We start from the raw sequence: 25,554 nt of genomic DNA on the forward strand, positions 1-25,554 counted from the left end.
ATATCTAAGTTTCTTATTATCGGTAAAAAGTTTATGTAATCATTAATGTATTTTTCATCAATGTGACCCTTTACTTCAGCCACGAATAAAGTATTTTTCTTTCTAATAATTCCCAGTGCTTTTGCTTTCTTTGTTGCTGTATCACAAATGATAACACCATTCAATCTTCCCGGCATATACATTTTATGGTCAGTATATTGAATGAAATCATGAGGATTAGATGAAAATGATGAAGGATATAATGAATTAAAATCAACACCAACGAAATGAGTCATAATGTTGGTGGTGTCCTCATTTGATACAGTTTTAGTTTCTGGATTATATGCAAGTTTATTAATGTGCGTGATTCCTTTAAGATTTACTCTATGTTGAACATTTGATAAACCACCAGTAATTCCATTACGGAGAATGTGATAAGCTTCAACTGAATCTAAAGTCATTGGTAAATTATTTTTTAATGCGTAATTTCTTAAATTGATTCTTAAACGTTGAACATCTTCATCTTTATTTGATTTTACGACATTGCAATAACAACACATTAACTGACAATTTTCTTTAGTATGTGGTTTTTCATTATCGATTCTATCCAATGTTGGTTTATTTGCATATGTAAACGCTTTACCACACATTTTGCATTTAGATGAAAGGATTAAATCGTGATAGTATTGATAGTCATCCATTGAAACATTGTTTTTGGTATCTCTTTTCGCCTTTTCATCTTGTTTCTTATATGATTCAATTTTATATTTCCAATACTTTTTCGTTAATTCAAAACTTGATTCCACATTTTCTTCTTCTGGATATGTTTCGTTAGGATTGAAGTTCTTATATGCTAACGCGTAACGAATCATTGATGCATTCGATGATAAAGAAAGATTATGAAGCATGTCAATTTTATAAACAAATGTTTCTTCAATAATTTTATCAATTGGGTCAATCATAATTTCAACATCTTTATTGCAATAATGAATAAAATATTCTAATCTATTCTTAAAGTTTTTAGCATCATTGAGATATATTTGATAATCACTATCTGATATTGTTTCTTGGGTTAATGCTGAATAAAATGAATCTTGAGTGAATGGTTCCTCTTTATATAATTTTTCTTCGTAATTTTCCCATGTGATGAATTGATAAGGGAAAAAGGATTTAACACGTGATTTATTGTTTCCGAAATCTTGAGTGAATTGGTCTAATGTCCCACCCGCTATATAATTTCTGATGTCAATAAATCTCAATTCATATGGACAGTTTGTTTTCTTTACTATGACTTGCTTAAATTGAGAAGAAGAACCCAGCATTGATTTTATCTTCCATTTTGCAGTATTTAAATCACGAAGAATTAAATTTAAATCAAACTTTCCCGAATTAAAACCAATGATATTCACTTTATTAAATTCTTCATCTAAAAGCTCTTTCATTGCTTCCTTTTGTTTCTCATTTAATGTATTCATTAATTCTTCATATTGTTCAATATTTGATTTAGCAACTAATGAACAGGTTGAAAATAAAAACTCAATCCAATCAGAAATAAAAGAATCACTCGAAGTTAAGCAAAAATTCCTCGTAAATGTTTTATCACGGTCTACGACCTCGCCGCTTTGCGGCTTTATTTTGACAGTTGATGATACCATAAATGGTTTTAAGTAAGCGTTCAAAGTTGCACATTCAGAAAGTTGAAGTTCTTCTTTAGTCTCTAATGTTTCGAAGTCAAAAGTAATATAATATCTTGTTGGTTTATAATATTCCTGCAAATTATGTGCTAATAACCACTGATATATCTTCTGTTTCGTGATATGTGGTGTATATGGTTGTTGTGTGTTTTGCAATTGAACGTCTTGAATTAATCTTCCATTATTTTCTTTACATTTCTCACAATGTTTTAAAAATCTTCTTTGGTTTTTCCTTTCTGGATCATCACGGATAGAATATACTTCTTCTTTGCAAAAGGGGCAAACTTTATATCCTGTGAGTGCTTCAACGTCTGTAATTCTGTCAGCGTGAAGTTTTCCACATGGACTCTGTGTTAATAAAATATTTACTGTTTCAAATTCTGGATCTATCATTATTGATTCCACTAATGGAAAGTCTACCTTGTTAATGTCTACGTCTTCTGGTTGAGGGTCACAATAATAAAAATCAATATTAACGTTTAACATTCTTGCTAACCTCTCACTTTCTGATGAAATGTCAAATCCTTCATATGCATCTATGGCTTCATTTAAATAACTTCTACGAGTTTTAGGATTAACACCATCAGGAATGTTATAGAAGCGTTTAAATAACCTTCTACCTTCGGCTCTTATTTGATTATCATTCATTTTAGCTGTTCCATTTTTGTTCATTTATGTAAGAATAAAAATTAAAAAATAAATAAAAATAAAGTTTATTTTTTTTAAAGTCCGAGACTCAGAGAGTCCAGGGCTAAAGTCCATAAAATGAATTAAGAATACATAAATTTTTATCATCGGCGACGTGACGAATACATTTTAATTTACTCAAGAATGTGTACCCTGATACATTAAATCTAATTCCTGTCTTATTTAATTTCACAACTTTGAAAAGGAATGTATGAATAGCTATAAAATGATGAGAAGATGTTTTATGGGTTGCTTCCATTTTTTCTGAAATAAATGAATAAATATAATGTTTATAAGTTTTCATATCTTTTATGTTCTTAATAACGAATGGTATAGACCTTTCAACTTCATCTTCCTTCGGTGCTGTTCTTTCATATGAAACATTATTGGTATCTTCAATAATGAAACCACAATCACACAAAATTTTATAGGTTCCAATGGTTTCTTTTGATATTTTATCTAATAAATCAAAAACTTTATCAACACCTGTGCATTTATTTAAATAATAATTTGTGTAAATATCATGATCTTCTTTCTTAATTGTATTAGTTGCATATGTCACGTTTTTAAGAGCTTTTTTGAATTTCTCAGAATCTAAAGGTGGTGAAAGTAATATGCAAGGGTATTCTTCATTATCAATAAATTGTAACTTATGTTTACGAATAAATTTAGTTCCTTCTTCTGAAAGTGTTTCATCTATTTCACCATCTAATAAATTTTGTGTTGATTCTAAGACATAATTTTTATATCTTTCTTCATGAGATTTCTGAACTTCTGATTCTGAAGCTGGGATATTCATTAAACCCTCTACTTCATTTTCATTATATTTTTCAACTTCTCTTAATTCCTTAATTTTTTCATCTATTTCATCTCTTATTTTTTCCAGTCTTTCAATTTCATCATATTCATCATCTTTAATTCGTTCTTCATAATATTCAGGGAAAACATCAGGTTCTTTAGGTTTTTCTTCTTTAGATGTGGGATATAAGAAATTTATAACATCATTTTTATTCATTTTTCCATCATAATCAAACTCATTTAAAAACTCGGCAAATTTTTGACAATTTCTTAAATAACATTTATCAACTTCATAACCCGCTTCCTCTAATATTTCCTTTATTTCCTCATTTGTGAATCCCAATTTTTTAACGCTGTTAGTTTTGACGCTCATTTCATACAAAATAAAAAATATATGATTCAAAAAATGTAAGACATGAATTTTTAAAGTTTATTTTTTAAAATTTTTATTTTTTATTTTTTATTTCATTATGTATGGGTTGAGTGTAAATGTCTTACAATTTTGAAAATTTTTAAATCTTGATTTATTCAAAAACGTAAGAATAAAAACTGTAAGAATCATACATTTTTTACTTCATATGTAAAAAAATGATACAAAATCGTTCAATATTGTATGAACACAACCCGTCATATATACTACTTACATACTAGATTTAAAGAATTCAGAACTTTTACCATAATCTCCTAAATGTTTTCTTATCCCTAACGTGTGCCAGTTATTATATGAAACTGAATAAACTTTATCTTTATCTTTACACCTTTCATCACTTCCAATATATTTATATCTCAGTTTTGATTTAGCATTTTCATATTCATTAGCGTTTAATAATTCACAGTCTTCCTTTTTAAATTGATGTTTAAGATATTCAGGATTTAATACTCTACGTTTATATGCTCCTAACTTAGTTCTAAAGGTTTTTCTACAAAATTTAGGAATTCCATCCTCTTTAATGTCATCAATGATTTCCATTTCATTATTTTCAATTTCTTTTTCTCGTTTATGAGGTCTTTGATTATGACTCCATTGATTCCATGAAATTAAATATTCTTTATCATTATATTTATACCTCATTAGCTTATTTTGGCTTTCATATTCATTTAATAATTCACAATCTTCATTTTTAAATTGAAGTTTAACCCATTCAGGATTTAAACAATGTTTAATTAATCGTGGAATATCTGACATCATCTATATATAGCTTCTTTTATAAAAGATAAAAAATAAATTATTTTAAAATTAATGTTAATTTTTTAAAATGTGTTTAGTATATAATATTTATTACTAATTTATTTAATAATGTCGCGCTTTCTTACGAATTCATGACTTAAAAAACGTAAGAAAAAATTTTTATATCATCTATATATAGAAGATGTGAAAATATACCTTCATCTATATATAGACGTAACAAAAAAAGTCACACAACCCTTCAACATATACTACTGACCATTTATGAATTAATGAAATTTGATGTTATTTGATGTTTAATTCGATGTGCAGTGAAATGTCTTGCACTCTATTAATAATTTTTCATAAAATCATATCAGATCACTTGACAAAACCGTCTTCTTTTTATAACTCTATGAAATAATTATGAAATTTTAAGTACTAACGTATGTTATGCAATCTAATAAGAAAGATTTTCTGAACTAACGATGTTCAATCCTTTGAAAAATGGATTCACTTCATCTTTGGTTACATAGAGGTGAGATAAACAAATTTCGGAAATGAAATTACCATTATCATATAAATCGAAATAATACTTCAAAAATGATTTTATTTGAACAACGCCATTGAAAAAAAATTATATGAATTTTTTTGAATGAATGCTTTCACTTCACTTAATTATAATGTCGTGGAGCGATCAACTTGTCCAACTCAAGACAGAATCAACAGGCTGCGCTATCATCACACAGCAGGGTGCCCTTTGCGCTAAGGAAGGCACATGGAAGGCTACACAGGACGAACTCCTCAAGTACATCACATACTTCACAGAACCATCCCCAGCTCTCTCTGGCCTTTACTATGGTGGCGAGAAGTACATCTGCAACCAGGCTAACACAGAGATGGTCTTCGCTATGAAGGGCAAGCAGGCTGTTGTCCTCCAGAAGACAAAGACACTTATCATCGCCGGCTTCACAGATGGCCAGTTCCATCCAGCTGCCCTCTCTGCCTCCGTCGGCAAGGTTGCTCAGTACCTTACATCCTCTAACCTCTAAAGAGTTTCTACGGAAATAATATTAATCAATTTTTTTTATCTACAAATCATCTGTACATTTCTCCTGTAGCAATATAGAGTGAGCTGTCTGAATACCTCGAGCTGAATGTTTAATTGGTTAAATGGCTTGGTTCTTTTTAAAGGTTTCTGAACTTTTCGGACCTTCTGACTTTAATCTATAACAGATAATTTGCCAGCCAGTTAATTTTTATGGCATTTATCCAAGGATATTACCTTTTTGGGATATATGCTATCTAAAATGTTCAGCCTTAAATAGTCAAAAAAGCAAGTGCCATATATCCAAATGGTCGAATGTTAGTAATATTGGCCTACAAACATCGGGCCAATATCAATTTTGATTATATTCAGTTCACAAAAGGAGTATGCTTCCCTAGAATATTTCGTTTTACGATATGTTCATCATCGTTAAGGACTTAAATCACTCGGAAATGATAATTTACATTCTACCGAATCCGAATCAACCATTTTTCGATTGAATTCACCAACGACTCCGTTTGTACACACAACTGTATTACAATAATGTAATTTTGTTTGATAAAAATCATTATCTACCACTGACTCGTCACTTTTTAGAGCAAATAATTGAATTTTTTTGTATCTGTTTCTCTTCCATTAAACTTGTAGAATATATAAACTCAATCCCAAACAATACATGGGAAGCAACAGTTTATCCTTCGAATCATATTTACCATAATAAACCAAAATCCTTATCCAATTTTGCCAATACTTATTTGGGGCGCTTTGGATCCATAATCCCAAGAAGTTCTAATACAAATGACGATAGTTCCTTTAATTTTATAGCAGAAAATCCAGATTGCTATGTTACTCCTTTTGATCAGAACAAAACCAATATATGTTTTGCGATTGCACCAGCTGTATCTATTTCTCAGAGATACTGTAAAAAGTTTCAGACCAAAATAACATTAAATCCTCAGCCAATTACTTCTTGTGATACTTTCTCTTCATATGCTGGAGGAAATGTTATATTTTCATGGAGATACTTACAAATGAACGGAATACCGAACACAACATGCCATCCATTCGAGTTAAATTGGACTTGTGTTCAAAATAATTGCAAAAAGTACAAAACTCAACACAATAGCCATAAATTCTTCTATGGAGAAGACGAAATTAAGAACGAGATACTCCAAAATGGCCCAGTCACAGCAGTTTTTGATGTTAGACCTGACCTTGCGTATTACAAGTCTGGTGTTTATCAATCAGTCCTTTCAGAAGAAGAATCCTCTTTCCAACATGCTGTGGTGATATATGGCTGGGGAAAAGAAAAAGAAACTCCATTTTGGTGGATTCTTAATTCATACGGTCCGAATTGGGGAATAAATGGCTCAATGAAGTTTCTCAGAGGGAGTAACCATTGTAATATTGAAACACACGTTTCATCTGCATTAATATAAAATTATATTTTTTAATCTTTTATCTTTTTCAGATTTTTATATGATAAATTCTTGGTAACTTTCATACTATGGCTCTACATATGTTTTGGTTTTAATAAATTTTTATTATTTCTTAAATCCTTTGAAATATACTTCTAATTTAAAAAATTGGAATGAAATACAGTAAAAGGATACTATACACTTACGTGCTTATTGGATTGACAAAGTATTTTATAAGAAAAAAAGAGAAATGAAATTATGGAATGAAATGTAAGTTAGAAAACGGAAAAAGCCATTTAGATAAAAGGTTTATGGCTAATAATACAAAAATTGTAGTATAATAATAAATGTTTAATTCAAAAAAAGCAAAAAAAGAAATTTATTGGGCAAATGACAAATAGTCGCGGATATTAAGTGATGTTGGCTTTGATTCAGTGCTGTAACGACGGAAGATTGTGATAGCTTCATGGACATTGATGCTAAGACCAATAGCCTCGAAGATAGACTGAAGACCTTTAACATCGATCTTGTTGTTACTAGCGAACTTCTTGAACAAATCAGTTGCATCTTTTCCACTCTGCTTAAGACCTGCGCGGAAATCTGTAACAATACGGTTCAAGTCTGCCTGTGGGAAGCTGTCTGGATCTGCTTCCATGAATGAAAGTGCGTATTCAGTAGCTTCATCAAGTTGGAACTTGCTGCAGTTGATTGTAAGGACTTTTCCAATCTCGAAATCGCTGGCTTGGAATGGTTTTCCTGTATCTGGATTAGTGAGTTTAGTACGCTGAAGCCATTTACCTGCAATGATACCGCTGTTACGAGCAGGTGGTTCGAAGACTTGGATTGTGTCATCAGCCATGAAGTATGTGAGAATGAAGCTGCGGCTTGCATCAACGCTGTTGCGTGTGACCATGTGGCACTTGAAACGAAGAATGTCGTTGCTGTGCTTGAGAAGTTTGACTTGGTCCTTTGGTGCTGGCTTTGGATGAAGGGAGATGCATGATCTAAGTGTGTCTTCATCACTGCCAATAAGAGATGGAGGTGGAACTTCGAATTTGACTTGTGTTGGCTTGTCTTCAACTGTTTCTTGTGCAACAGGTGACATTTCTTCTGCACTGTAGCCCATGTTCTCAATGTACCAGTTGCGTGTGTATGGATCGCAGTCGAAGATGTGCATTGTACGGCCAAGAATCTGGATGTCGTCGCCAATGTGAAGATCTGTTGGACGGAAGTAGTTCTCGGCTGGAAGGAAACGTGGATCGTTTTCGCTGAGAGAAAGAAGACGCTTTGGAATCTGGCCACGCTTGACAAAGGATGGAACTGGATCACGACCATCATTTTGGTGGCGGACTTCAAGAACTTCCATGGTGTCGTCAGACAAGTAGTAGTGGATAACGAACTGTCTCAAATCACCGAATGGACGGTCGCGGTTATCCCATGTAGCGTAGAAACGAAGAACATGGCCATCGTTGGCAAGGAACTGGCGAAGCTTAAGCATCTCTGGTTTAGGAACACCTCTGTTACGGTGTGTTTCGTTGTATTCAACAAGAGTACGCTTCTGGATGTATGGATCGTCTGGAATTGTCTCATCAGTGCGACCGTCGCGATTAAGCTTGTCTAAGAATTCGTGTGTGAACTTGTCTGCTTCCTGAATGAAGTAAACACGACCGTAAAGTGAAAATTCTTCACCAATGTGGAAGTCGCCAACATTAACATAGCTATCATCGTCCTTCTTGGCACGGTGACGGCGAAGGAATGTGCCTTGTGGAATGCCGCTGTTCTTAACGCGTGGTTCGACAATTTCGATGGTATCATCTTCTAAGAAGAATAAGATTTTAACTTTGCGAACGCGATATGTCTCCTCCTGGCTGCTGAAAACGGGCTCCTTGAAGTAGCCGTAAAAACGTAATACTTGTGAACCAAAGGCAACCCAAGCAGGAACTGTTTCTCCTTCTTGGTTGCTGTCGCCCATAGCTTGATTGTAGATTGTTGTGCTGCTAATGGCTTCTTTTGGTGGTAACTGACCTGGAAGAAGTGTGCCGCCAATGCCGGGAGCATTCTCGTGAATGGCCATGCCACCATTCTCAAAAACAAGAGCTTGGCTCTTGTGGAAGCGTGTTTGTGTTGGGTCGGGGAATGTGTGACCCGGAAGAAGAGGAAGAGTCATTTTGTTTTAAATAACGTATCTAACCCCACAATTTTTTAACTTATTTTTTTTTTGAAAATAGATTTCGTTACTTTCTTTTCATAACAATTCTTGTGGTCGAATACAATCTATTCACATATGAAATGCTATTTATCACTTTAGATCTCAAAAATATGAGCCTTTCCAAAATTTTCAATTCAAAATTATAATAGCCTTGTGGATAAAAAAAAAAAAAAAAAAAAAAAAAAAAAAGGTAGTGGGGCTTCCAGGCACTTCGTGCCTTCTAGCCCTGAAGATGTTTAGGAGAAATGAAGTTCTTATATACGGGTCTTCCAGGAGCTTTTCACAAATTATATATGTTTTTCATGTTTTGTCAAGATTTCATCGTAAAGACTTTGTCAAGATTTCATCGTAAAGACTTTGTCAAGATTTCATCGTAAAGACTTTGTCAAAACTTCATCGTAAAGACTTTGTCAAAACTTCATCGTAAAATCAGACAAAAATAATGTTTAGGGTAGAAGGTTAGATATAACCTCTTTTCTAACCTCTTTTCTACCCTCTTGAATTTGTCAAGACTTCTTCGTAAATGTTTTGTCAAGACTTCTTCGTAAATGTTTTGTCAAGACTTCTTCGTAAATGTTTTGTCAAGACTTCTTCGTAAATGTTTTGTCAAGACTTCTTCGTAAAATCAGACAAAAATAATGTTTAGGGTAGAAGGTTAGATATAACCTCTTTTCTAACCTCTTTTCTACCCTCTTGAATTTTCATGAAATTTACACCAAAAATATACTACTAGGGTCATTTACGAAGAAATCTCAACAAAGTCTTTACGATGAAATCTCAACAAAACATAGACAAGAAAGTTCATGAGAAATTAGATGAAGAAGTCTTAACAAAGTCTTTACGAAGAAATTCATGAAAATTCAAGAGGGTAGAAAAGAGGTTAGAAAAGAGGTTATATCTAACCTTCTACCCTAAAATATATTTTTGGGTCATTTACACTCATTTACGAAGAAGTCACAACAAAGTCTTTACGAAGAAGTCACAATAAAACATCTGTCAAAAACCGCTTTTTAACTTCACTTAAAATGCCACGTAAGCTACGTAAGAATATACGTAAGAGGAAGAGAGCATTGAAACATCCAATAGTAAAACTGACACCACAACAACAGTTGCAACAACAAATTATGAATGACCCCACTATGTTGCAACAAATGTCAAGCAATCCTATGCTTTTAAACCGAGTTGTTGGTGCACAGAGTGGAGGTTTAAGAGCGGCACTTTTAGCGAAAATGGCAGGCTATGGTGGAGCTGCAGACGGAACAGCCTATAACCCTCAAAGTCAAATGAATTTGAGTTCACTCAAAAATCAAATAACAGATGTCAAAAAGTCAAACATAGACATACAGAAACAAATAAGTGAAAACGAAAAGAAACTAGAATATGACAGACACACAAAGAAACTCAATGAGTTAAACGTAGAGAAAAAGAAGAAAGAAGAACAACTGAAAGAACTAAGTACAGAGGAATATGCGAAAAAAGTGTCAGAAAAAGCAGCAGAAGTAGCAAAAATGGAACAAGATGTCATAAATTTGAAAAACCATACTACTCAATATAAAATACTGAAAGATGAAGAGATAAAACAAAAAGCCCTGAAGACATATATGGATAGCGATGAGTATAAAAAAGAAGTTGAAGCAAATGTAAAGGCAGAAAAACTTTTACAGTTGCAAAACCAAACCGTACAGTATGAAAACTTAGCACAAGAAAGTAAAAATAACGACGCAGCCATGCAAAAGGCAATGAAAAGTGCAGAAATAATAAAAGCTAACAATGACTGGTTAGATGCCCAAGCCAACGCTAAAGCAGCCCAACTCATAGGGTCAATAAGGACAAAAATACAAGCGGATGAAGATAGTTCAAATGAAGCTTTAACAAATGCTGACTTTAAGAACGCTTTCGAAGCTCTTCATAGTAAGGTGAAACAAGTGAACGACTTCTCATCTGGAAAGAAACTGAAGTCTGAAGGTTTCGACAAAGAGTTAAAAGAAGTAGCACAAAATATGACGAAAATAACAGATGCAGCAACGAGACAGGCAGTTCAAAGTGCCTATGACGCCGTTAGAGCAACTGTTGTGAAAAGTCAAGAAAAAGAGTTACAACAGACCAAAACAGACCTAGTAAATGCTTTCTTAAAAACGAAAAGTCAGGTAGGACATTACGCTGCAGATGGAACATATGTGCCAGCTGGTGGAACTTATATACCACCAAACCCTCCAAGAGAAGCACCTGCACCAGGACTACCTAGAACATTTACATCGTCACATGGACACAGACACAGGCATGCACAACAACCAGCACAACAACCACCTCCACAACCAGCACAACAACCAACACAACAACCAACAGTTCAAAACACTGCACCACAACCAGCACAACAACAACCACAAACAGAGCAAGGACATAAAAGAAGTAGAGAACAAGGAAACCAAGAATTCTTAAAAATGCTTAAAGAAGACTATGGTTACCCAGATAGTATTGACTTTAGTGACAGATATAAAGAAGCTATTAGAAAGTTCAAGGATGGAAATACTGACCCGAACCTATTTAGCTTTATGGCTCTGCACCAAAGGGGATATAATTTCAAACCTGGAAAATACAAGCTCGCTAAGGGATATGATTTAATAGCATATCATCCAAATGACATGAACGAATTTACTCCGAGATATTTGATGTCAGAGCTAAATGACAATTTAACTCTCTTCATGAAACGCGTAAAAAATAGAGACGGAACGAAAGAAGAAAGGTTTATGAGTCCGGATGACTTAGAAAGGGAACTTGTTGAAAACGGTCTCGGAATATATGAAATGCCAGCAGATGAGGTACAAGAAACTCCACAGGAAGAACTAGTTCAGATACAACCAGACATGGAAGAAATAGTTCAGCAACAAAAGCTAGAAGAGCCTGAAGGAAACGAACAAGTCCTTCCTTTGGAAACTAACTTCACAGAACTAGATGAAGATTTGGAACAGCCGAAAAATCTTGACCCTCAACAAGAGTATGCGGAGAATATGGAATATTTCCAAGAGTCTAAAAAAAATTCGGCTGACATAGTAGAAGAATATCGAAAAATGTTTGCCGACATACAAAAGACTCCAACATCAGATGAAAATATCCAGCATAGAATGGAAGAACTGAAAAAAAATGTACACAAATACAACAACCCTTTTTACTTACGAGCATTTAACGTTCAATCTTCGGATGAACTCGGTGAAGATAAAAGGTTAAATTTCAAGAAAACATATAGAAATGAAACATTGTTTAAAGTTCATTCAGAACCTAACCAAGATGGAAACAAACCTACTTTTGTTTCTGCAGACGATGGAACTACAATGAGATGGGGTCATAAAGCTAACCCGGATAGGTGGTTCATAAACTTACAACCTCAATTCCAAGAAGTTGTAGACGCAATGGAAGTCAATGGTGAACCAGATATAGCTGGTATTTTCAGCGCGGCTTTAATGCCATTGAAAGATATGAAAGATGCAGATATTTTGGACCAGTATGAAATGAACATGGCTGATGGAAATATAACACCTGACGTTCTAGAACATTTATCTCAAAGAACTACACAGAACCATAGAGATGGTATATTTGGTGAAGAGTTTAGAAAGAAAGTTAGGGAGATAGAAGGAAGAGAACCTATTGTACATGACCTTGCAAACGAAAGTTTACAAAATGTCATAAAAACTTACTTTGCAGACAATGAACCGAGAAGGGATGAATATTTAAGAAAACTCAAATGGACAGTACCAAATGAAATGTTAGTATTGAAAAACATGTTCCTTGACAAAATAAAACCAACTACAGAAATAAACGACGCAAGACTGAAAGATTGGGTAGAAGCCTTCCCATTCACAAAAGATATAGTTGGTAACATGGAAAGAAAACCAGAATGGCTACAAAAACATATATTTGGAAACGAGCATATTCCATATGGACAGGCACTGTTTGAAGAGCTTGAACCGGAAACTCAGGAAAGAGTCATGCAAACAATACGCGAAGACTCAAATACAGACTATGACAAACTCTTTCTAGGATATAGGTTACCTGAGATGGGCGACCAGAGCCAAAAGGCAAAAAGGACATGGGAAATTTGCAACATACTAGATGAACATAATGCAAAGATGCAACAACTTCAAGCAGAGGGCAATGAAGGAAAAAGAAGAGTTAAAAACTCAGTCAGGAAGAAAGTAAAGCTTGGTCGGAGTGGGTTCTATTATGACATATAAATCCAACTATTCTATATTTTTACTCATATGAAATGTACGCCGCTCAGAATATAACGCCAACAGTTTTGGATGCTATGAATGGAAATGTTTCCGAATGGTATAACGAATGCGACAATGCCATTAGAAGGTCAGAAATAGTTCCTGGAACTTACGAATATACAACTGCTGTTTCTTATGGAAACGTAGGTGAGTTTGGAGAAGGTTCTTCAACAACAGTAGATATTGCTTGCGACAGGTTTCATATTATTTTCTATTGACAACTCATTCTTATACGTGGAACAAGACATTGAAATAAACCTTCTGCCAAGTTGTCTGACAAGAAAGGTTGCAATGGAATTTTCTATGTCGGATACCAATATGCTCCAGAAGTTTTCATGGGATATAAGATATATTCTAACTCTGACTTAGTTCAAACAGTAACATGGGCAAACTATGAATGGTTCGCTTTGAGAAACTCAGTACAACCACAAGCTAGAGAACAAACAGACCAGTATGCAACCATTGAGAAAATAAGAAGACTTGACCCTAACGTTCCAGGAGTTTATGTTAACCTTTCTGGACAAACTGCAGCAGCAGTAACAAAGTAAAACTGAAACTTAGAGTTCCTTTGTCATCTTTCCTCATCTTCAGGTTTTTAAGATACTTGCCAAACTGGGCAGGAAAAATTTCTATTGAACTTACTCCAAGCAAAAATAACTTAGTCATTGCACCAACACAAGACCCATTCACTCTTACAGACGTAAAGGGAGCAAATCAAACGTCATTCGCCGAATTTTGCAAAGACAAAGTTGACTTAGACTTTGGTTTCTCAAACCTCAACACTGAAGTAAACTATTATTTCAATGCTGCTGGAGATGCTTGGGACCCAGTTAAGTTCACATGCGAAAAGTTTGAATGCAAGAGAATAGAAAGCAGACTTGCAGTCTATATGTTGGACCCAGATATTTCAAATGCTTTAGCTGCCAAATATATTGCAGTTCCACTTATGTTCCCTATACACCAAATATCTGTCAAAGACTTTGCAGGTGAAGTTGGAAACCAAAATCCAGGAACCGCAGGTGCAAGAACAGATATTGCCTTAACAACTGCAATGAAACATGCAGATACTATGTTTGTACTGTTCAGACGAACTATAAATGACTATTCTTGCTTCTACAACCCTGGTATTAAATACCATATAAACATAGATGGCAAATATTATCCAAGAGAAGAATATTCTACAGTTGAGGATATGAGGTCATACAACTTGACATTAGATGCTATGAACTTTAACAACAACTTCACAACAACCATTAACCCTGAAATGCAAAGTTCTATTATGCCATATGTGAAAGTATGGACTCATACAGGAGGTCAAAAAACTCAATATACAAATGGAGACCGTTCAAACTTTTGGCTTGGCATTCCATTTGCTGACTCAGAAGACTTTATGGGTGGTATTTCAACTGTTGGTACAGTTCAAATACAATATACTGGTGACAGAGACGGTCCAGATGAATTGAAAGCAAAGAAGTTTACAAAACCAATAGCACTTTTCACGGAAGATGCTCTTTTGAAGATTCGTTCGATGAAACCTGCTGGGGCTCCTCAGATTGGCATAACGACAGCTTCCATCGAGCAGATTTTGGCAGCAGGTCAGTAAGTTGTTCTTGAACTGACTTCTCTCCGTCAAATATTGACAGTACGCCAGTTTTGACATAAAATTGTATTATAAACTTTCCTTTAGAAATATCGGTCAGTTTTGTTGTTATATTTTTGTCTGCTTCAAGAACTTTCACCATCTCGGTTATACCAACTTTCTTTGCTTTATGAAAATATTTTGGTTCAGCAAAGACTGCTATTCTATAACATTTTCCATTGTTTGTATAAAGAACTATTCTGTCAATGAACTTGTATTGTTTGTGTGTGTAAACTTTGTTTTGCTTCAATTCGAAGAGATACTCAAATACGTCCATCTTTTTATTCTAAGTAAAATGTCATTTCCGAAAAATAGAAGCGTAAGTGTTTCAAAAGGTTTAATGGCGGTGGCAGATGTGAAGTTAAATTCACCAACTCAAACAAACAGTCAAAGTGTTGTTGTCAATGTCAAAGAAAGAGATGTTGAAGTGGGGAAACCATACGAAGACGAAGATGGTATAACAATAGTTCCTGTAAAAGAACAACCAACATATCCTGAAGTTAGCAGAGACTTAAGTTCTGTTGCAGATATTCGAAATGACTACAACAACTGAAAGATAAACTTAAAACTCAGGAGAAGATTTGTCAAGCTTTAGGTATAATGTTAAACTTGGTTGAAGCACAACCCTGTAAAAGTGAACTCATATGTCATCGCACCTCATGAAGTTTTGAAAGAACTATTGAAACTTTTGACAGAGGCAGACGATATAAACATCAAAGAAATAGAGCCCGACATTGCTTGCTGTGGTGTTTCATATAATGTCATTGACAAGATATACGTTATGAAAGGAGGTGAAACGTTGAACTTAAAATATAGTTTCCCAGACGTCATAAAAATATTTGACGACCACAACATTTCATTAAAATTTACTTGCTAAGTAAATGGCAGAAGACATAGTGGTTTATACTATTACGACTAAAACCCTGAGTCATATAATTCTATAACAACAAACTTACAAAGTCCTCAAGGACGATATTGTAAACTGACCTTAAACACGATGACGACTAAAGCCTGTTTTGCTCTTTTGACACCAGAAGACTTTGTTGTTGTGAATGGTAAAAAATACTTCTTTGAAGATACTTACTCAGATATACCACCAACAGGTTTTGTTGACTTATTTAATACTTTAAGGACGGATGTACATGTGCTGCAACTAGAGCAGGTTTCATTATGTTTGGATGTCCGACTGAGTTTAGTATAAACGATATGAGCTATAATACAAAACTTATATCTGGTTTTTACTACCAACAGTTTCCTATAACAGGAAAAGGTGTCATACAAGGTTTGTCTGTTCCATTGACTTTAAGTACACCTATTTTATATATTGTTTCAAACTTAGGTTCAAAGTGCTATTCGAATGTCGACAGAAACTACTATGACCAAAAGATACTCATGCGTATAAACAACACTTTCTCTGCTGGTTTGCTATTGTTCATTCGAATGCAGAATTTTCAGCTTTAGTGAACTCAAACACTTTGGCAAACATAAACTTAACCTTAGTTGACGCAAACTTTGTTCCTGTAAAACTTTTATGTCCTATGTATTTGTCAATGACGGCAGAAAGTTTCGAATTGGAAGATGCAACTGGTGAAAGTATTGTACTACAAGAACAACTTCAACAACAAATAGCTCAAGAACAACAAATGCAACAAATGGAACAAATGCAACAACAAAGTCAAGAATAAAAAAAATATTTTTTTTTTTTTTATTTTTATAAAAATGTACAGAATAGACGTTTCAGATTTTTATGACTTCCAAGCGTTCAGAAATATGTGTCCATTTAGAGACTATAACAAAGCAGTCGAGAATTTGAAACGTTTAGTCATTTATGTTGACTCTGCCCCAGAATGTTATGTTATGAAAGAATGGGATGTTGTCTTTAACAAACCAAGAGCAACCATAGTTTCAGAACAAGAATGTAGACAGAAACTTAAGAAAATAAAAGTCGTACAAGTTAGAATGAAGATGTTAGATGCTTGGGATATCTTATTGTCAAAGTTAGAAGATTTTTCAGTTCGTGGTATAAAGTTCTATACACCATCTCCAAACTTCTATTCTATCTTCACTGGATATAAATATGAACAAGTAGAATGGAAAGAAAATATTATAGAAGCTTGGTTAGACCATGTCAAAGAAATTATATGCAATGGAAACGAAAGAGTCTATGAGTATATCTTATGTTGGTTTGCAAATATCTTACAATATCCAAGTGCTAAAAATGAAACTGCTCTCATTATAATTGGAAAACAAGGAACAGGTAAGAACACTTTCTTTACAGATATCTTATGCAAACTGTTAGAGGTTATTCGAATCCGAATATGACAAACTTAGAAAACATCTGCGGTAAATTTAACTCTTCAATTGAGAATATGAAACTTATAGTATGTAACGAACTTCAAAGTATAGATACAACAAAAGTTTTAAACTCAGATGCTTTGAAGAGTCTTATAACAGACAAAGTTGGAGTTGTTGAAAGAAATATAAAGACCAAAGAGTTTGTGAAAATGTTGCAAACTTCATTATGGTTTCAAACAATTGTTCCGATGAAGTTAGAAAGTTCTGACAGAAGATATGTAGTTGTCAGAACGTCAGATTCTCATATGCAAGATACAGAATATTTTGACGACTTAGCAGAAACTTTGACATCTGACTTTTACAACCACTTGTTCTCATATTTCATGACATTAGATATTTCTAAGTTCAATCCAAGACAAATTCCACATACCGAAGAGAGACAAACATTGTTAGAAGCAAACAAGAGTGTATATGAACTGTTTATAGATGAAACTGACTTTGAGTGTTTAGATGAAAGGTCATTGTACGATTGAATATAAACAATATTGTCAAGAATATGGTTATATGGCAGCTTCTAAACGTACATTCTTGGCAAATGTCAAAAGTCTTTTAGATGTTCAGAACGGCGTATATACAAAAAAAATTTTTCTGAGTAAATTTTAAAAAAAATATTTTTTTATCCGATAGAAAAGATGAAAATTATTTCAGTAAATAAGTACATGTCAGAAGTAAAGAAGAACTAGACCCATTCACATATTTGAATGTTTACTTCTACCATTTTGAAAAGTCTACATTTGACAAAGTTTGGAACATCGAACCAGTTAAGTTTGCTATTGTGACTAAAAATGGTGCGAAATTTGAAGACTTAGACATAGAAGGTTTGTTAGCAGTCAAAGAAAATTTTGACAGAAGGTTCTCAAACCTTAAAGAAGGCAAAGCATACAAACTTGTTATACCTTATGAACCAAAGAAAGCAGACGACTATGAATATTATGAGTCTAAGATAGTTGAAGTTCAAGGTAAATTGGGTAAAAAGATTTTAGAGTCTAAGCCAGTGTTTGCTCCTAAAGAGGAAGAGAACATTGACATTGACCCAGAAATGTTCTAAAAATAAAATTTTATTTTTACATGTCAAATTTCTTTCTCTGGAACTGGTTCAGGTTCTTTCTTCTCTTCTTCTACTTTCTTTTCTTTCTTTTCTTCTCTTCTTCTTTTCTGGTGGAGTTATGTCAAATTTCGAACCATATTATGTAAAAGTTCTTTGTCCTTTAATAGCTCATCTATTCTGTTTTCTATTTCATCTTCAAGAACAGCGCATGTGTCTTCTTTGCATTCTAAGAACTTTTGTTGGACTTCATCTTTCCAATCGGCGTCATCTCTGTCAACAAGTCTGTCATTGACAAATTTTAAGACTGCTCTTTGTAATGTTTTATGGTTCTTGTCATATTCCCAGAAACAGAACTTTAGAACAAATTCACCTTTCTTGTTTACACTATGTAAGATTTTATGGTCGACAGATGTTTTGCTGTCGAAAAGCTTGTCTCGAATATAGATAGCGAAATCGCTAGACATTTTCTAAAAGATAAAAATTTTAATTTTTCTAAAAATATGTTAGAAAAAAAGTTTGCTGACATTGACAAGAAATTTGAGAATGTTTTAAAAAAGAACAAGAGGAAGTTAGAAAATGCTCAGATAAAACCCATACATGACAAGTTCTATTTGCTCAGAATGGTATAACAGGTCTAATTGCACCACCTGGGTCGGGTAAGACTTTCACTTATCTTAAAATGGCTGCACAACAACAAGAACTAGATGAGAAGAACCCATTCTATGAGTTAGTAGTCATTTGTAGTACTTCTGGTCAATTTGACCAAACCGTCAATTCGTTCAAAGATATTATAAAAAAGTCTAAGTTAGTATGTATAAAAGACTCTGAGTTGTTAGATTGGATAAAGAAGTACCAAAGAAGAGTTTTGAAGTACAATGCTATAAATGAGTATATAAATTCGAAGTTTAAAGACCCAAATGAGGAAATGCAGAGAATATTAGAGAAGAAACACTTCAGAAACAAACAGAAAGAGATAGAATACATTTCGAAGAAATTGCAATCGTACGATTGGAAGACTTACCCTCATAGATGTCTTCTTATCTTAGATGACTTTGCTTCTCATCCTTTGTTAAAGAACAGAGAACAAGACATGTGTCGAATTCTTAAGAAGCTCAGACACTTTAACATTTCAGTTGTCATTTGTGTACAGACAGCCAAGAGTTTAAGTAAGGATGTAAAGAGAATACTTACTGACATTGTACTTTTCCCTGGATTGTCCGAAGACGATTTCATGGAACTTATGAAAGAGTCCATGGCAGGTAAGTTTGACAGACATGAACTATGGGAGAAGTACAAAGTCATACAAGACCCTCATACTTCTTTCAGAATTCACATCTACGCGAACAAAGTTCAAATTGTAAAAAGTCAATAAAAATAAATGGTTCATTTACTCTGCTTGTTTGAAGTTGTCAAAATACTCTGTTATTTTTCACTGTTTTCATAGAGTTTTGGCTACCCTGTAAAAGTCGGTCTAGAGAAATTTCATGAAATTTGGTCATTTTTTCAGCAAAAATATATTTTAGGTAGAAGGTTAGATATAACCTCTTTTCTAACCTCTTTTCTACCCCATATGTCCTTACTGAAAAAGTACGTGTTCCATATGTCATTTTACTCAGAATTTTACTCAGAATTCAATAAAAATATATTTTAGGGTAGAAGGTTAGATATAACCTCTTTTCTAACCTCTTTTCTACCCCAGTTATTTTATAAGCGTTTTACATGGTAAACATTGTGAATTCGTGAAATTCTAAACAGTTTTGTAGCTTCTATTTCTTCTGTCAGTACATCGAATGTTTTCACAATGCCGAAAGTTTCTTTATATTTCTTCTTGACGTCAGATAGAAGGAAATCGTCAGCTGTTGGATAGTTTTTGTTCAGAAATGTCAACATGTCCATTTTATCTTCTGCTGGTTTCTCTACTTCTTTCTTTAAGTCAGCATAGTCGTTTCGCATACGTTCTATCTCTTTGACGGAGTAGTTATATTTCCTCATTGCTGCTTTACATTTTGAACATTGTGGGTTCATTTTTGCGTTATATTCTGAAACCTTACCTGCTAGTATGACTAAGGCGTCAATTGCTCTCTTTAACTCAAAAGTTGCGGGTTTTATTTGTTCGTTCCATACCTTACCCCTACTATCTTTATCTCTTATTTCCCAAACACATTTTGCAACTAACGAAACAAAGTTGTCGTAGGTCTTAAACTCCCCAGATTTGTATATGTCAGAGATGTTCTTATATACCATATCGCAATCTTTGTCCATGACTTTGTGGTTGCAATGAAATCCAAGAAACTCATAGTTAACCTTTCGTATGAACTTCTTTATTTCTACTGAGTCAGTTGCTTTGACTTCTATTTCGTCGAATTCAGGAATAGTTAGTTTTTGTTGTTGGATTTCAGGCAATTTGGGTAAATGGTCAATAATGTCCTGCATTTCATAAAGATACTGTTCATTTGTTTCATCTTTCGCACTACAGTCTAAATTACTTGTTAAAAGTTCTTGCTTTATCTTCTGGATTTTTGTTTCGAAAGTATATGAAGAAGGAATGAAGCTTTTCATCTCTACTAACATTGAAGTTGGGTTCATGACTAACGAGTTTTTGCTGTTGTTGCTAACATGTTCTTACAATAAAAATAAAAAATATTTTTTTAAAAAAACCAACTTTATTTTTTATTTCGGGAAAACTCATGACAAATTCAAGAGGGTAGAAAAGAGGTTAGAAAAGAGGTTATATCTAACCTTCTACCCTAAAATATATTTTTGCCGAATTCATGAGTTTTGGTTGAAAGAATACGGTGGAGCCAAAAGTGGCTCGACCTCAAAACAAGCATTTTCTGTATAAAATTCATGAAAATTCATGAGGTTAGAAAAGAGGTTAGAAAAGAGGTTATATCTAACCTTCTACCCTAAAATATATTTTTGCCGAATTCAGCAACAAAATTCAAATTGTAAACGGTTTAATAGAAAAAGTGTTATTTTTTCATGTCCGAAGACTCGAAGGTGCAACACTTCCAAAATACCGACGAACTCAGAAGAGCAGCATGGCAGTATGTTCTTGACAACTTCTTTGAGTTCTCCAGGTACACCTTGGAAAATGCTGAAGAACTCCGACACAGAGAATTTGGAGAAATTGCACTCCAATACTACATTGACAAACAAAGGGTAAACAAAGGGTAAAATAAGACTAAAAACTTAACGTTTAAAAAGTGACATTTTTAATGAGCTCCGAGTCACCGAGAAAACTTGGTCAGATGTTAGCAGCTTACTTCCCTGAGGAGGATGGAAGCGTTACATACGTAAGGTTCAAAAACAACGAACCTGGAATTGCGTACCAAATTCGCAATTACATGACCATGGAAGAGTACGAAAAAGGTTCCTACAAGAGAAAACCAGAACAGGTTATAGTGTAATTGAGTTTGGGTTTACTTAAGTATATTATATCAATCACCATCATTAACATAGAACATAAGACATTTTCATAAAACAAATCTAAAAATAAGTAATCTTTGGAAGGGTCTTATTGCATAAAAGAGGAATTACGTACACAAGTAGAAATGTATAGTCTAATACAATTCTTACCGAATTATGATAGGATGAATTCACACAATTATAGATTTTGTTGGGATATATTGGAAGGTGTGAGTTGTTTTTAGACTGCTATAGGGCATTTTTTTATTGAATAACATCCACCACTAATTTTTGATTTGCACATTGGTTGATTAACCACTAGATAATTATTCGTGTCCTCATGTACATCAGTATTTTCTAATGAACACCCAAAAAACAAAGGTTATTGGTGAGACCTGTAAGAGAGGATGCATTAGTTGTAACTTTTGTACTACCACGTGGTTTTCAACTTTTATCCACTGGGGTTCTTCTGTGTGGGTGTTGGGTTGAAAGAGTTTTTATTCCTGGACTGCCTTCATCTTTGATGAGTTATCTATCTTTCTGTATGTGTTAAATAATTGTGTGTAAGATCACTCTTTCAAGTATTTGGTTTGTGTTAATTTGTAGTTTTGAGGGGTTAATTTCGCATGATCTTGCTGTTTTTCTTTTTATTGTGTTGATGCAAATTAAAAGAAGATTAAGATTAGTCTATATGGTCACTTATTATTTTGTCAAGTCTTCCTTTTGTTTGCTATTCTTTTCTACTTGAGACTCTTTTAATTTTTTTTAATAATTTTCTTTTTTGTATACAATACAATATTTTTGTTTGAGACACGACCTTTGTCATCTAACATTTATTTTTGTTATTCTGTGGGGAGGTTGTCTTAAGGGGTTGCATATCCTTGGTTTTTCAATTATAGAATTCGTTAGCTGATTTCGATTATTACACTGTGTCAGAAGCTGAGGTGTGGATATTAATTGGGTGCTAGAGTGTGGGGAGTTTATATGTTTTATTATTGTTAATTTGTAGTTATCTATGGAAGATCAGTTTTTGGGTCGATCATCTTATATTCATCAATTTGTGTGTGTAACTTGAGGGATTTATTTTGCGAGAATAGTAGTCTATCGCGTGTTCATGACATGATGTCTACTTTCATTATCGTTGTGGTGACTTTGTCACTGGCTTTTTGTATGATGGAATTATGTATTTGGGCTTAGTTATGACAAAATTTTAAAGGTATATTCTTTTTAGTAAAATGTTGGTCATACTCAAAGAAATGTTAGGTATCTTATTATCGTTTATATTATAAATGTGGATACGGTTATTACAGTTTCTTTTTCCCCGTTTAGTAAGTATGCTAGCTAGTATTAGTTGTTTTTGTGGTTTGTTGCGAATTTATTGGACCATCCGGGTGTATATGGTCTCTTGATACGTGTCCTTGGAAAATCGAGAGTAATACCTGATCAATAAACAATTGAGTCGAGAGATGTAGAGAGTATAGGTATGCAAATAACGTCGGGACTTTTAGTTATGATGTGAAAATTGATTAGTTTCCCTTCTTTTCACGCATATTGACGTCGAGTTGGGAGGGTAATTACTTTAGAATAGTGCTGCTATTTTGAAAGAAACTTTTGGTTGTTTTGTGTTTCATTTAAATTATTTAGGTTTTAGTAGAAAGTTCGTAATGACAAAAATCGGACACGTTAAATCGGAATAGATGTATAGATAATTAATAATTCACAATATTAGACTTGCTTGTTTAACAGTATTCACATTATATAATAATCTAATGATCAATAAGTAATAGCGAAATCAACTCGAAATAGAAAAAAATTATACATAATGAAGTTCCTTGACACTCTATATACTCATTTTATATATAAAGGCCAATTTTAGGATGAACTTGTGTTTTTGTACTTAAATGGTCGGTCCAAATTGTTTGAGACCAGAGACCTGGTTTTCGGTAGATAGGCATTTGGAAAGTGGCGTGACTTCGGTTATGGTTGGGACTAACGCCATTGTTTTGGAAGAATGCAATTTGAAGACCGCATGTTGGTTTCTAGAGTAATAGGTGCTATTTTGACTTTCGTTTAAGGAATTGGAGGGATTTGGGTGTGGTTCTGTGAGGCAGATAAAATTGTTTTGGTGTTCTCGGATTGTATTGGTAGGGGTTCTTCAAATCAATAGATTATTATATGGCTGAGGGATATTCTGAATACCAGGAGTGTTCGCAAGTTAGTTTGGATGTATAGGTTTAGTTGATGACGTTGTCTGTAGGTAAGTTCTTTGATTTGATTGTTATAGTAGCTCTTGTTGGTGTTTTGTTCTATCTCTTTCTTTCTTTCTTTTGGTGTGTTTGTGATTGATCATTGATGTTGGAAGATCTTTTGGTTATTTTTTGGTGTGGTGTTGTTTTTTTTTCTGTGTGCGTATATAGAATTCCGTAGTTATTTATATGAGGGATAAAATGAAATTCATGTTTATATGTGACTTTTTTTTTTTCGAGTAATATGTAGTTTATTATTACTTTGTTCCTTTGAGATTGGGGTATATTTGTCAATATACCTCGTATGGAGCAGCATGCTTTTGCTCTGTCTGTTTGAAGATAATTTATTGTTTGGGTTTTGATGTTTCGTAGTAGAGTCATAATATTTGTTTCTGGATTCTTGTTAATTGTGTGGTATGCTATTTTGTGCGAAAATCTATTGGTAATAGAACTAATGTGTCCTATATTAGTTGAGATGGGGTTGACGGTTGAACAAATATTTATTCATGTTGTAATGTAGTTTCGTATCTTTTGCTGTCTTGGTCTTGCTGATATATTGAGTATTTTATTTTTTTGCAAAGATCATGTTTTTTAAATCTAGATTTATGAGTCGATTGTTACTTTTCCTATTAGCTCTTTGGATTAGATGGTATTTATTTTTATTTGGTATCATGGTTCGATAGTGTTCAAGAGATAGGGATAATATCTCGTTGCGATTTTTTTGATTATTTAAAAGATATTTGTTTTCGGACCTATCAGTGTTGCTCTATCTGATAGTATTGTGGGCATTATTTCATAGGGGGAGTGCGTTTCGATTTTTGTGTGTGACGAGTAATTATCTAAGACTCTTTTTTTATTGGTCATTGTTGTTTTGGTCTATTAGTTGTGAATACTTTTGTTTTCGAAAACCATCTATATAAGCTAGTATTATACCACCAATGGATTTAGTATTTTCAGAGACGTTTTCAAGTATAGGTTGAACTATACTTAGATTTGGCGATTAGTGAGAGAGAGAATTAGTGATCCAGTTGAGATGTTTAGTTGCCGTGGTTTTTCTTTATCGATGTGTCGTATTATCTGTTATGATTAGAAGCTTTAGTTTCATAGTACAACTACCTGTTAGTTTGATCTGCTGAGACGTGTAAAAGAATATGATATTTTTTGTAATTAACGGGATTTTTTGAGGTTTGTTTGGATTGTGGTTGGGTTGCCAATTAGAACTTGGTGAGAGGTCAGGCTGTTGTATAAAGGATCTGCTTCTTCTGTGTTCAGGGTCTTTAGGGTATATACCAACAACTGACCTACCTTTTTAATGCCACATTTTTTTGACACCGATTCCAAATTCCTCTTACCGCAGTTATTTATTACCTATTCCTATACATCTTCCAACATTTCTGAACGAAGTTTCCTAATACTTACTGCAAGAAACCCATTTACATATATGTAAATCTATGTCCCTAGTCTCTTACGTTCCTTCTGGATTCATAAGTAATGTCTATATACTGGGCCTCATACATTCTAGTTTCTCCGTCTGGTAGAAAACATAATCTGGGTCCACATCCTGTGTTCGCGTCTTGTGAGTTGTTAATATC

General features: G+C 33.7%; 9 protein-coding genes and 1 pseudogene across 10 annotated transcripts, besides 3 other annotated features; 7 read left to right on the plus strand and 3 right to left on the minus strand.

The window, feature by feature from the left end:
* Positions 1-3,617: part of a mobile genetic element that runs on past the window's edge.
* Positions 181-1,634, minus strand: TVAGG3_0060950 (DNA/RNA polymerase superfamily; the record flags this gene model as incomplete). The annotated part of the gene is made up of 1 exon (XM_051221387.1): positions 181-1,634. A coding segment is annotated over one exon (1,454 nt), but the record flags the coding sequence as incomplete, so codon positions are not given.
* Positions 3,618-4,995: 1,378 nt separating the features above from the next.
* Positions 4,996-5,634, plus strand: TVAGG3_0060970 (profilin (actin-binding protein) family; the record flags this gene model as incomplete). The annotated part of the gene is made up of 1 exon (XM_001298125.2): positions 5,007-5,375. The coding sequence occupies one exon, from the start codon at positions 5,007-5,009 to the stop codon at positions 5,373-5,375; it is 369 nt and encodes a 122-aa protein (XP_001298126.1).
* A 768-nt stretch (positions 5,635-6,402) lies between these two features.
* TVAGG3_0060980 (cysteine-type peptidase protein) lies at positions 6,403-6,810 on the plus strand (the record flags this gene model as incomplete). The annotated part of the gene is made up of 1 exon (XM_001298124.1): positions 6,403-6,810. One exon carries the CDS (start codon positions 6,403-6,405, stop codon positions 6,808-6,810), a length of 408 nt encoding a protein of 135 aa, XP_001298125.1.
* Positions 6,811-7,119: 309 nt separating this feature from the next.
* On the minus strand, positions 7,120-8,966 carry TVAGG3_0060990 (EF-Hand domain C-terminal containing protein family; the record flags this gene model as incomplete). Its single annotated transcript, XM_001298123.1, has 1 exon — positions 7,169-8,956. One exon carries the CDS (start codon positions 8,954-8,956, stop codon positions 7,169-7,171), a length of 1,788 nt encoding a protein of 595 aa, XP_001298124.1.
* A 191-nt stretch (positions 8,967-9,157) lies between these two features.
* Positions 9,158-9,256: a terminal%2Cinverted (terminal inverted repeat of Maverick-3 transposon ID:TVAGG3_0061000).
* Positions 9,158-25,554: part of a mobile genetic element that runs on past the window's edge.
* On the plus strand, positions 12,067-12,834 carry TVAGG3_0061010 (protein of unknown function, DUF4106 family; the record flags this gene model as incomplete). Its single annotated transcript, XM_051221388.1, has 1 exon — positions 12,067-12,834. A coding segment is annotated over one exon (768 nt), but the record flags the coding sequence as incomplete, so codon positions are not given.
* TVAGG3_0061020 (protein of unknown function, DUF4106 family) lies at positions 14,051-14,869 on the plus strand (the record flags this gene model as incomplete). The annotated part of the gene is made up of 1 exon (XM_051221389.1): positions 14,051-14,869. A coding segment is annotated over one exon (819 nt), but the record flags the coding sequence as incomplete, so codon positions are not given.
* Positions 16,112-16,590, plus strand: TVAGG3_0061030 (annotated as a pseudogene). Its single transcript has one exon. A coding segment is annotated over exon 1 (479 nt).
* Positions 16,625-17,207, plus strand: TVAGG3_0061040 (uncharacterized protein; the record flags this gene model as incomplete). Its single annotated transcript, XM_051221390.1, has 1 exon — positions 16,625-17,207. A coding segment is annotated over one exon (583 nt), but the record flags the coding sequence as incomplete, so codon positions are not given.
* On the minus strand, positions 20,244-20,879 carry TVAGG3_0061050 (organellar and viral DNA polymerase type B; the record flags this gene model as incomplete). The annotated part of the gene is made up of 1 exon (XM_051221391.1): positions 20,244-20,879. A coding segment is annotated over one exon (636 nt), but the record flags the coding sequence as incomplete, so codon positions are not given.
* TVAGG3_0061060 (uncharacterized protein) lies at positions 21,291-21,485 on the plus strand (the record flags this gene model as incomplete). The annotated part of the gene is made up of 1 exon (XM_051221392.1): positions 21,291-21,485. The coding sequence occupies one exon, from the start codon at positions 21,291-21,293 to the stop codon at positions 21,483-21,485; it is 195 nt and encodes a 64-aa protein (XP_051106378.1).

The sequence above is a fragment of the Trichomonas vaginalis genome, chromosome IV (assembly GCF_026262505.1).
Source record: "Trichomonas vaginalis G3 chromosome IV, whole genome shotgun sequence".
NCBI classification, from domain to species: Eukaryota; Parabasalia; order Trichomonadida; family Trichomonadidae; genus Trichomonas; species Trichomonas vaginalis.